The 12,375-nt window shown below is 45.3% G+C and overlaps 1 protein-coding gene across 3 annotated transcripts in view; it reads right to left on the reverse strand.

Annotated features, from left to right (window-relative positions):
• apbb1ip (amyloid beta (A4) precursor protein-binding, family B, member 1 interacting protein) overlaps positions 1-12,375 on the reverse strand; it is a 168,363-nt gene that overhangs the window by 78,794 nt on the left and 77,194 nt on the right. For all 3 annotated transcript variants that reach the window (XR_008725163.1, XM_055652177.1, XM_055652165.1), the window contains exon 4: positions 10,568-10,881. Coding sequence is in view for 2 of the 3 variants with exons in the window: in XM_055652177.1 (XP_055508152.1) it covers positions 10,568-10,881 (314 nt within the window). In the remaining variant the exon portion in view is untranslated. The remainder of the gene's footprint in view (positions 1-10,567; positions 10,882-12,375) is intronic.

Below are 12,375 nucleotides of genomic sequence, written 5' to 3' on the forward strand. Positions count from 1 at the left end.
TTCTGTGCATGCTCCCCATCCTGACTTTGTAGATAGACATTGCAGTTCTTCTAATTTCTGTCCAATGCATGTTGGAAAGCAGGCTGTTGCTGCATGAAACCTAATACCCTTTATTGTTGGCTACCAGAAGATGCAACATTACATTGTGATGGTTATGGCTTGGTTCTTGGTTCTTGGGTCCTCCAAAATATTCCAACTGGAATTTAAACTGGAGGTGGTGAAGGGAGGGATTAAGTCAGAAAGGGTATAAAGAACACACACTATAGAATTTGACATAAAACATCCCCACACAGCAGAATCAAAGTTCCCCACTGTGTGGGAAGGCACCAAAGCCAGTCTCTTCCTCCACTGTTCCTCATGGTCAGGGCCTCCCCGTGCCCTCCGCAGTTGCAGCTACGGGCGGCCCGATGTCCAGGACCGCTCGCTGGGGTGATACAAGTCCGACGTCGGGGCTGCGGGACGTCCTCAGCGGCGTGGACACCAGAGTCGGCCCCCTCCTACCGGAGTCGGCGGCCTCCAAAGTCAGCAGGCCGTGCCGGGTGGAGACTGCTGCTGCAGGCCCTCTGCAAGGCGCCCCAGGACTCCACAATGCCGTTCAGCGCCGCCCGCGTTGGAAGCTCTACCACCAGAGCTCCACGATGTTGGAGCAACGGCCCAATGCTCCGGAGCTCCAAACGGCGACCCAGGTAGGCATCGCCCGCTCCGCGGTGATTCCAGCGCTGTGCCGCCGCTGTAGCAGCCCTGGTCCAGTTCCCAGTCCCCGGCAGGAATGGTCGCTCCGATCCAGCTGGTAGGCCGCGAGGTGGGGGGCGAGGACGCGACTCGGAGAAATAGTCGCGTCCCCGCCAGGTAGAGACTGGGAAACGGTTTCCCCCTTACCCTGCCCCCCTCCCCCACATAGAAAAGTTAAAGTTTCCCCCAACACAAAACTTTAGACTAAGTAAAAATAATAAAAAGGATTGAAATACAGACTGGCTGTAGGTAGAGGCTGCTGCCAGTGCAGCGCCCCCACCGTCCAAATAGTCAGCTGTTGGCCCTCCGACAATAGCCAGCTGATGCCAGATCGCATCCTGCACTTGAGAATGTTCTGCCATTATTTGAGATAGCAGTGGAAGACCTATCATTGGAAGTTAGGGATAAGGGGTAGGCCATTTAGAATGGAGTAGAATGGGTAGAATGGAGCAACTGGGCTTGTACACTCTGGAGTTTAGAAGGATGAGAGGGGATCTCATTGAAACATATAAGATTGTTAAGGGTTTGGACACGCTAGAGGCAGGAAACATATTCCCAATTTTGGGGGAGTCCAGAACCAAGGGCCACAGTTTAAGACATTATTTTAATCCTTTACACCATCCAACTCTATGCACTATGCCACTCATCCTATCAATACTGGCAGATGTTCTGAAACTCCTCCTCTTGACAGAAAAATCTGTACATTTTATCTAAATTTCCTAACCGTTCCACCTTCAGCATCTCCTACCTTATTCATTGAACCATTATATTTTGTCGTGAAATGTCTTCAAGTATTTTCACATCAAACATATCATATAAAGAAACATAAGGATCCAACATAATGCAGGTATAAACTTGCCCAGAAACCTTAAATTGTCAAAGCATCTTTCCCTTGGTACAATTTAATATAAGCTATGGTTAATTGCATAATGCGCATTGTTAGTTTCTTGTAATCACAGCATTTAATGTATTGCACCAGCATTCTGCTGTATTTGAGGTGGCTGCTTTTCCACTGCTGTGATCATTGTGGTTTGGCAACATTTCACGGAATCGTAGAGATGGATGCTATTTGGTCCATTATGAATGTCTGCTCTTTGAAAGAGCTACCAATTCATCCCAATCCCATGCTGTTTCCTCATTTATTTTTATTGAATTTGCTTCATGACTCTTTGTGCAATCTAGATCATAAAATCATTTTTTTTCATATTGCAGGTTGCCTTTGGGCTACGTGAAGGTTCCGTTTCTGAGAAATGTCTGCAAGGTGATTTCTCCGTAAATCAGAAACAATTGCTTTCTATAGCAACTCAGATTATTCTATGTGTATAGATTCTATAATTCTTTAAGTTCATTGCAACATAGAAACATAGAAAATAGGTGCAGGAGTAGGCCATTCGGCCCTTCGAGCCTGCACCGCCATTCAATATGATCATGGCTGATCATCCAACTCAGTATCCCGAACCTGCCTTCTCTCCATACCCCCTGATCCCTTTAGCCACAAGGGCCACATCTAACTCCCTCTTAAAAATAGCCAATGAACTGGCCTCAACTACCTTCTGTGGCATAGAATTCCTGAGATTCACCGCTCTGTGTGAATTTTTTTTTTCTCATCTCGGTCCTAAAAGATTTCCCCCTTATCCTTAAACTGTGACCCCTCGTTCTGGACTTCCCCAACATCGGGAACATCTTCCTACATCTAGCCTGTCCAACCTCTTAAGAATTTTATACGTTTCTATAAGATCGCCCCTCAATCTTCTAAATTCTAGCGAGTACAAGCCGAGTCTATCCAGTCTTTCTTCATATGAAAGTCCTGACATCCCAGGAATCAGTCTGGTGAACCTTCTCTGTACTATGACAAGAATGTCTTTCCTCAGATTAGGAGACCAAAACTGTACACAATACTCCAGGTGTGGTCTCACCAAGACCCTGTACAACTGCAGTAGAACCTGCCTGCTCCTATACTCAAATACTTTTGCTATGAATGCTAACATACCATTTGCTTTCTTCACTGCCTGCTGCACCTGCATGCCTACTTTCAATGACTGGTGTACCATGACACTCAGGTCTCGTTGCATCTCCCCTTTTCCTAATCGGCCACCATTCAGATAATAGTCTCCTGTTTTTGCCACCAAAGTGGATAACCTCACATTTATCCACATTATACTGCATCTGCCATGCACTTGCCCACTCACCCAACCTATCCAAGTCACCTTGCAGCCTCCTAGCATCCTCCTCACAGCTCACACTGCCCCCCAGCTTCATGTCATCCGCAAACTTGGAGATGTTGCATTCAATTCCCTTGTCCAAATCATTAATATATATTGTAAATAGCTGGGGTCCCAGCACCGAGCCGTGCGGTACCCCACTAGTCACTGCCTGCCATTGTGAAAAGGTCCCGTTTATTCCTACTCTTTGTTTCCTGTCTGCCAGCCAGTTCTCTATCCACATCAATACTGAACCCTCAATACCATGTGCTTTACGTTTGCATACTAATCTCTTTTGTGGGACCTTGTCGAAAGCCTTCTGAAAGTCCAGATATAACACATCCACTGGTTCTCCCTTATCTACTCTACTAGTAACATCCTCGAAAAATTCTATAAGATTCGTCAGACATGATTTACCTTTCATAAATCCATGCTGACTTTGTCCAATGATTTCACCACTTTCCAAATGTGCTGCTATTCCATCTGTAATAACTGACTCTAGCAGTTTCCTCACTACCGATGTTAGACTAACTGGTCTGTAATTCCCCGTTTTCTCTCTCCCTCCCTTTTTAAAAAGTGGGGTTACATTAGCTACCCTCCACTCCTCAGGAACTACTCCAGAATCTAATGAGTATTGAAAAATTATCACTAATGCATCCGCTATTTCTAGGTTACTTCCTTAAGTACTCTGGGATGCAGCCTATCTGACCCTGGGGATTTATCGGCCTTTAATCCATTCAATTTACCTAACACCACTTCCCGGATAACCTGGATTTCACTCAGTTCCATCTCATTTGACCCCCGGTCGCCTGCTATTTCCGGAAGATTATTTATGTCTTCCTTAGTAAAGACAGAACCAAAGTAGTTATTCAATTGGTCTGCCATGCCCTTGTTCCGCATGATCAATTCACCTGTTTCTGACTGCAAGGGACCTACATTTGTTTTAACTAATCTTTTTCTCTTCACATGTCTGTCAGTTATTATGTTCCCTGACAGTTTTCTTTCATAATCTATTTCCCCTTTCCTAATTAAGCCCTTTGTCCTCCTCCGCTGGACTCTGAATTTCTCCCAGTCCTCTGGTAGGCTGCTTTTTCAGGCTAATTTGTATGCTTCATCTTTTGTTTTGATACTATCCCTGATTTCCCCTGTTATCCATGGATGCACTGCCTTCCCTGATTTATTATTTTGCCAAACTGGGATGAACAATTGTTGTAGTTCATCCATGCAGTCTTTAAATGTCTTCCATTGTCTATCCACCATCGACCCTTTAGGAATCAATTGCCAGTCTATCTTGGCCAATTCACGTCTCATACCCTCAAAGCTGCCTTTCTTTAAGTTCAGAATCCTTGTTTCTGAATTAATTATGTCACTCTCCATTCTAATGAAGAACTCAACCATATTATGGCCACTCTTGCCCAAGGGGCCACGCACAAGAAGACTATTAACTAACCCTTCCTCATTACTCAATACCCAGTCTAGAATAGTCTGCTTTCCGTTAGTTTCTCTACATGTTGGTTTCGAAAACTATTCTGCATACATCCCAAGAATTCCTCTTCCTCAGCACCCCTGCCACCCCTTTTTCAGCACCCCTGCCCCTGCCAACGTACACTCCATTGTGGATAAATGGGGATCCTGTGGATAGGGTGAACTGTTTTAAATATCTGGGAGTCCACATCTCCGAGGATATGACATGGGCATCACACGCCTCAGCACTCATGAGTAAGGCAAGGCAGCGCCTTTACCACCTCAGGCAATTGAGGAAATTCAGAGTGTCTCCGAGGATCCTCCAGTGCTTCTACGCAGCGGCGGTGGAAAGCATCTTGTCCGGGAACATTACCATCTGTTTTGGGAATTGCTCTACCAAGGACAAGAAGGCTCTGCAGAGAGTAGTGCGTTCGGCCGAACGCACTATGGGAACTTCACTTGCCCCCCTGCAGGAACTATACATCAGGAGGTGCAACTCCATCACCAACAATATCATGAGAGACCCCTTCCACCCCTGCAATGGACTGTTCCAGCTGCTACGGTCAGACAAATGCCTCCGTTGCCATGCGGTGAGAACGAAAAGGTTGAGAAGGAGTTTCTTCCCAGAGGCCATTCGGACTGTAAACTCCTATCTCACCAGGGACTAACTCTACTGAACGTTTTTCCTTCCATTATTTATTATGTAAAAGAATATGTGTGTTATGATTGTGTTTAGAATTTGTTTGGTTGTTTTGTTGTTTGTCTTTTGCACAAAAGTCCGCGAGCATTGCCACTTTCATTTCACTGCACATCTCGTATGTTTATGTGACAAATAAACTTGACTTGACTTGACTTGACTTGAATTTGATTCACCCAATCTATATTTAGATTGGAGTCACCCATTATAACTGTTTTACCTTTGTTGCACGCATTTCTAATTTCCTTTTTTGCCATCCCCAACTCCACTACTACTGTTAGGTGACCTGTACATAACTCCCACTAGTGTTTTCTGCTTGGACAGCACAAACCTTGAATAACTAATTGCATAACGTTCACAAATGTTCTTAACCTTTTCCACCCTATTTACATTTTGTTCTTTTGCATATTACCTTTAATTGTATTTCCTGAACACTAACCCTTCAGCTGATAGATTATTTTATCCTTCTTTATGATTTTAGATCATACAGCAGAGTAGTCTTAATTATTTATAGATGCAGCAAGTTCCTGTTCCCTTGCTCCCTTTGCATCAATAGAATAAATCTTCTCCACGTTTTCCGAAAGCTCATGTTATCCTTTGATAGGTGTGTATAAATTGTGGTGGGTTTAACCATGGTAAGCCGAGAGGAGCTGTTACGTTTATCAATGGTGTAAAGACCAAGAGATGCAAAGGGTGAAGTATACACACGAAACATAAGTAAATCTGTAAATCAGAAAAGCCGGCAATCTCCAGGACCGGACAATGTTTCCCCCTCTACTCTCTAGCTCTGTGTCGAACAACTGGCACCGGTCTACACAGACATTTTCAACCAGTCCCTGCAAACCTGTACTGTCCCTGCCTGCTTCAGTCTCCACTATTGTCCCTGTACCCAAAAAGGCAAAGATTACTGGTCTAAATGATTACAGGCCTGACTTCTGTAGTCATGAAGATCCTTGAAAGGCTTGTGCTGTCCAAGCTGAAAAATATCACAAACCCCCTGCTGGACTCTCTGCAGTTTGCATATCGGGCCAATAGATCTGTGGATGATACAGTCAACCTGGCCATGCACTTCATCCTACAGCACCTAGACTGCCAGGGGACCTATTTGAGGATCCTGTTTGTTGATTTTAGCTCTGCATTCAACACCATTGTGCCAGAGCTACTACACTCCAATCTTTCCGAGTTGACTGTGCCTGAACCTCTCTGTCAGTGAATCACCAACTTCCTGACAGACAGGAAGCAGCATGTAAGGCTGGGAAAGCATATCTCGGATCCGCAAATGCTCAGCATAGGAGCACCGCAAGGTTGCGTACTCTCTCCTCTCCTCTGCTCTCTCTACACCAACGACTGCACCTCCACAGACACCTCTGTCAAGCTCCTCAAGTTTGCGGAAGACACAACCCTGATTGGACTGATCCAGGATGGGGAGGAATCTGCCTACAGACAGGAAGTGTTACAGCTGATGTCCTGGTGCCATTGCAACAACCTAGAGCTCAATGCTCTTAAGACAGTGGAATTGATTGTAGACTTTAGGAGAGCTCCCTCTCCCCTCACCCCACTCACCATCAACAACACCACAGTCACATCTGTGGAGTCTTTTAAGTTCTTGGGAACCATCATCTCCAAGGACCTTAAATGGGGGGCCACCATCGACTCCACAGTCAAAAAGGATGTACTTCCTGCAGCAGCTGAGGAAGCGCAATTTGCCACAGGCCATGATGGTCCAATTCTATACGGCCATCGTAGAGTCTGTTCTCACCTTCTCCATCATGGTCTGGTTTGGCTCAGCCACCAAGCGCGACACCTGGAGGCTGCAGCGAATCGTCCGATCAGCAGAGAAGGTTATTGGCTGCAACCTTCCCTCCATTGATGAACTGTACACTGCAAGGGCCAGGAAGCGAGTGGGCAAGATCATCTCTGACCCCTCTCACCCTGGCCACAAACTCTTTGAATCACTTTCCTCTGGAAGGCGACTCCGGATTGTCAAAGCTGCCACAGCCAGGCATAAAAACTATTTTTTTCCACGAGTAGTAGCTCTACTCAATAACCAAAAATCTGTAGTCTCCTTTTGCTCTGGTATTTTATTTAATTCACATGTTTAATCGATGATGTTTTATTATTAATGTTTTATGTGTCATTCTTAACTGTCACTGTATGATAATGTTGTCACTTGCGAGCAGAGCACCAAGGCAAATTCCTTGTATGTGAATACTTGGCTAATAAACCTATTCATTCATAAACTTATCCATTCATTAACGTATTCATCCATTTATTCATTCAATCATTAAAATGTTTCTTTACAGGGAATTAGAAAGACAACTTACAGTGCAGGGTGAAAGAACAGGAAAATGGGTCTGAAAAAGTTGCTCTCTGGAGAACTAGCAGGGACTAAGTGGACCAAATGGCCTTCTGTCGTGTCCAGAATTAGTCAATCATCAGCAAACCTTCTGCTTTACAAAGTAGACAAAGTCTTAGTGCTTTCTTTGACAATTATTAATTGGAGATATATTAACTGTCAGCATTATTAGAGTAAAGCTTTAATTTAAGTAGTCAAGCCATTGCGAGACTCTTATTCTGGAATGTTCTGGCAGCAATAGTACCGGAAATCAGTTGTCAGCAATTATTGCAAGTAAAAATAAAGCCTGATCACCAAAATACTCTGCATTCAGTCTGACGAAGTGGTTAGTACAGCTCTTTCCCCTTTCTAATTTTAAATCCCTGAACAAGCTTATCTTCTCAACTACTTAAGTTGTTGCTTCATGCAGGACTCTAATTGTACAAACACGGACAGCGTCATGAGCCACGTCTTCAAATAGGCCCATAGAGCCAGAGCCCATGGAAACAGGTCCTTCTGCCCATCATGTCAATGCTGATTGTTGCCCCTTCCTATACCTATCCCATTTACTCGCATTGGGTCTGTAACCTTCGATGTCTTGGCTATTCAAATGCAAATTTGACTAGACAGCTAATTTTACTTAGGTCATAAGTTTCAGGAGCAGAATTAGGTCATTCGACCCATCAAGTCTACTCCGCCATTCAATCATGGCTGATCTGTCTTCCCCTCTCAACCCCATTCTCCTGCCTTCACCCCATAACCCCCGACACCCATACTAATCAAGAATCTGTCAATATCCCCCTTAAACATATGGATTTTCCCAAACCAGAAACCCTGGATGTCCAGTCAGGTCCGCACACTCCTCAGAGCCCGCGATGCTGCCTTCAGGTCAGGTGACAGAGCTCTGTACAGGGCTGCTCGAGCCGACCTGAAAAGTGGTATTAAAAAGGCCAAGGCGGATCACAAGAGGAGCATAGAGTCCCACTTGTCCAGCAATAATACACGGGAGGTATGGCGGGGCATACAAGACATTACCAACTACAGAGGCTGTGCCACAAAGTCAGAAGACCTGAGTGCGCCGCTGGCAGAAAAGCTAAATTGCTTCTTCTCCCGCTTTGAAACATCACAACAGCAGCACTCACCTGCTACAGCCCTGTTCCCACCCTCACCTGGCTCCTGTACTACCCCACTCAGTGTCGGGGAACACGATGTCAGACGGGTGCTCCTGGCAGTGAACCCCAAGAAGGCTACCGGCCCAGATGGAGTCCCTGGTAAGGTGCTCAAAGCGTGCGCCCACCAGCTCACTGCCATCTTCACCAGAATTTTCAATCTCTCCCTGGCCCAGGCAGTTATTCCGTCCTGCCTAAAATCAGCCCCAATCGTCCCTGTGCCGAAGAAGTCTCCCATCACCAGCCTTAATGACTACCGTCCTGTTGCCCTCACTCCGGTAATCACGAAGTGCTTCGAGAGATTGGTCCTCCAGCACATCAAGGACTATCTACCACCAGACTTCGACCCCCACCAATTCGCTTATCGCCAAAACAGATCCACAGAAGACGCCATCACCGTAGCTCTCCACTCTGTGCTGAGCCATCTGGAGCAGGGGCAGAGCTACGTCCGGATGCTCTTTGTGGATTTTAGTTCAGCCTTTAACACAATCATCCCGGACATCCTCATTGGTAAACTGGTCACTCTCGGCCTCCCCACTCTCACATGTGCCTGGATTAAGGATTTCCTCACAAACCGGCCCCAGACTGTGAGACTTGGCCCCCACCTCTCCTCCACTCGCAGGTTGAGTACCGGTTCCCCACAGGGCTGTGTGCTAAGCCCCCTCTTATACTGTCTCTACACCTACGACTGTAGTCCGGCCCACAACAACAACCGCATCGTCAAATTTGCTGACGACACTACTGTGGTCGGACTTATTTCAAAGGGAGACGAGGCAGCCTACAGAGAGGAAGTCCTGAAGTTGACAACCTGGTGCTCAGAAAACAATCTGGCTCTGAACACCAGGAAAACAAAAGAGCTCATTGTCGACTTCAGGAGGCACAGCACCGACTTAGTCCCCCTACACATTAACGGCGAGTGTGTGGAGAGGGTCAACACCTTCCGGTTTCTCGGCGTCCATATCGCGGCTGACATCTCCTGGACGGACAACACGACAGCGGTCATCAAGAAGGCTCAGCAGCGGCTGCACTTCCTGAGGGTCCTCAGGAAGCACAACCTGGACTCTAACCTGCTGCTGACCTTCTACCGCTCGTCCATCGAGAGCCTGCTGACATACTGCATTACAGCATGGTATGGCAGCTGCACCATGGCAGACAGGGAGAGGCTTCAGAGGGTAACCAGGACAGCGCAGAGGATCATTGGTTGCCCTCTCCCCTCCCTGATGGACATCTACACCTCCCGCTGCCTTAGCAGGGCAAAGAAGATCACCAAAGACAGCTCCCATCCTGCGTTTGGACTGTTCGACCTGCTGCCCTCTGGAAGGCGCTATAGGTGCATCAAATCCAGGACAAACAGACTCAGGAATAGCTGCTTCCCGAGAATTATATCTACCATAAATTCAAATCCACACATGCACTGACTACACCGCCCAACACGGACTTCCATCTGTATATATGTATATATGTATGTAGCGCCGTAGAATTTGTGCACCTATTCCCCCCCCCCCATCTCCCTTCTGTTTTGTTTTTCTGTTTCTTGTTTTTTGTGTAAAATTGTATGTATGCACTGAGTACGAGCAGCTTTCAGTTTCACTGTACATGTATAGTGACAATAAATGGCATATCTATATATCTAAAAATATCCATTGACTTGGCCTCCACAGCTGTCTGTGGCAATTCCACAGATTCACCACCCTCTGTCTAAAGAAATTCCTTATCATCTCCTTTCTAAAGGTATGTCCTTTTATTCTGATCCTAAACTCTCCCATTTGTAGAAACATCTTCTCCACATTCACTCTATCCAGACCTTTCAATATTCAGAAGTTTCAATGAGGTCCCTCTCATCCTTCTAAACTCCAACCAGTGCAGGCCCAGTGCCTTCAAACGCTCATCATTGATTTGATTCGATTGATCTTAATTGATTTTTCAATATTTTTTACCCCCTTAGACCAAACTTTCACTGAATCCTTACCTCTGTTAATGGTTCTGCAGGTTCTGGAGGGGGTGGTGATGGATGAGGCAGAGAGACTGACGGGATCGGGGGAAATAAATCAACTGGAGGTGGCGGTAAATCAAAACTTGGTGCCTCTGTGTGCCTGGTCGGTGGCTTCGGAGGCCCTCCTGAGTGAACTTTGGGGAAATCTGGGGTGGTGGTGGGTTTCCAAATGTCTGGCGCTGGTGAGGCTTGAGATGTAACATTACAGATTTTCTCTGTCTCACTGATCCCTTGCATCAAGTCAGCCATTAAGGCATCAAAGTCGGTTTCTTCCAGGTCTTCGAGAGACTCTAACGAAACAAAGGAGGAATATTAAAATGGAATGGTACATCTAAAACGACAAATTCACGAGAGAGGAATACATAGTGCATTGGATTACTCTCCAATAATCGCAGACCTTTGAACACAGATCATGAGCTAAAAGTCATGAGCTAAAAGTATTCTTTACCTCTTGGGGTGAAATGAATCTTAGTAAAATTAATGAAACACATATTAAAGTGCATGTGCAAAGGGCCAAAAAGCCTTCTTTTATATTATGGCTTATGTTATGGACGAGAGATGGCACAATGGGCTAAGTGTTCGGCTGGCGACTGGAAGGTAGCCGGTTCGAATCCCGCTTGGAGTGCATACTGTTGTTGTGTCCTTGGGGCAAGACACTTCACCCACCTTTGCCTGTGTGTAAATGTAATGTAATTATGTGAAGCACTTTGGGGTCAATGCAAGTTGACTAAAAATGTGCTATATAAATAAGATTATTATTATTATTATGTTTTTTTACGATTCTATGCTCAGTGCGTTTCTGGATGAACTACAATACAAAACTGCTTCAAATTATTCTGGTTAGAAATATTTTATGGAGTATAAGTTAACACTGATGCAAATAGCAAAATCTGGATATCCAGCGTCATGGAGCCATACTGCATGGAAACAGGTTCTTCGGCCCACCTTGGGCATTCTGGGCAGAGGTATTAGGCTGTATTTGCTTGCATTAGCCCTAAATCTGGCACGCTGGAGGTTATAGGGTGACTCGATAGAAGTGTATAAAATTCTGAGAGGAATAGATAGGATAGACAATCAGAATCTTTACCCCAGGATAAAAAAAATCAAATAATGGAGACCAGAGCATTAAGGTGAGGGAGGTAAAGTTGAAAGGAGATATGTAGGGAAAGTTATTTTTACACTGAGGGTGGTGAGCGCATGGAACGTGCTCCCATGTGAGGCAGATATTTAGTGACATTTTTAAAATACTTTTGAATATGTAAATGGATGTACAGGGAATGGATGGATATGTGTTAGGTGCAGATAGATAAATGATGGGCTTGGCATTACGGACATCATTGTGTTGTACTGTTCTATGATAGGATAACAGAACTTGGTTTTGGACCTATTCTAATAATTGTGGTGAAATGCCTATATTTGTCAGCATTGTCTTGATGAATAGTCAATCGGGCCGACCATATAGATCTCCTTGCAAATGTTGATCTATGTACTCCATTCCTCAGCCCTCAACTAAAGATCATTCAGTTATATAAAGTCATATAATTATATAGCACAACATAGACTCTTCTGCCTACTGAGTCCATGATGGCATCGAACACCCAATTATACTTATCTCATTTTATTTTCCCTTACATAGAAACATAGAAACATAGAAATTAGGTGCAGGAGTAGGCCATTCGGCCCTTCGAACCTGCACCGCCATTCAATATGATCATGGCTGATCATCCAACTCAGTATCCCGTACCTGCCTTCTCTCCATACCCTCTGATCCCCTTAGCCACAAG

Source organism: Leucoraja erinacea, chromosome 2, assembly GCF_028641065.1.
Source record: "Leucoraja erinacea ecotype New England chromosome 2, Leri_hhj_1, whole genome shotgun sequence".
NCBI classification, from domain to species: domain Eukaryota; kingdom Metazoa; phylum Chordata; class Chondrichthyes; order Rajiformes; family Rajidae; genus Leucoraja; species Leucoraja erinaceus.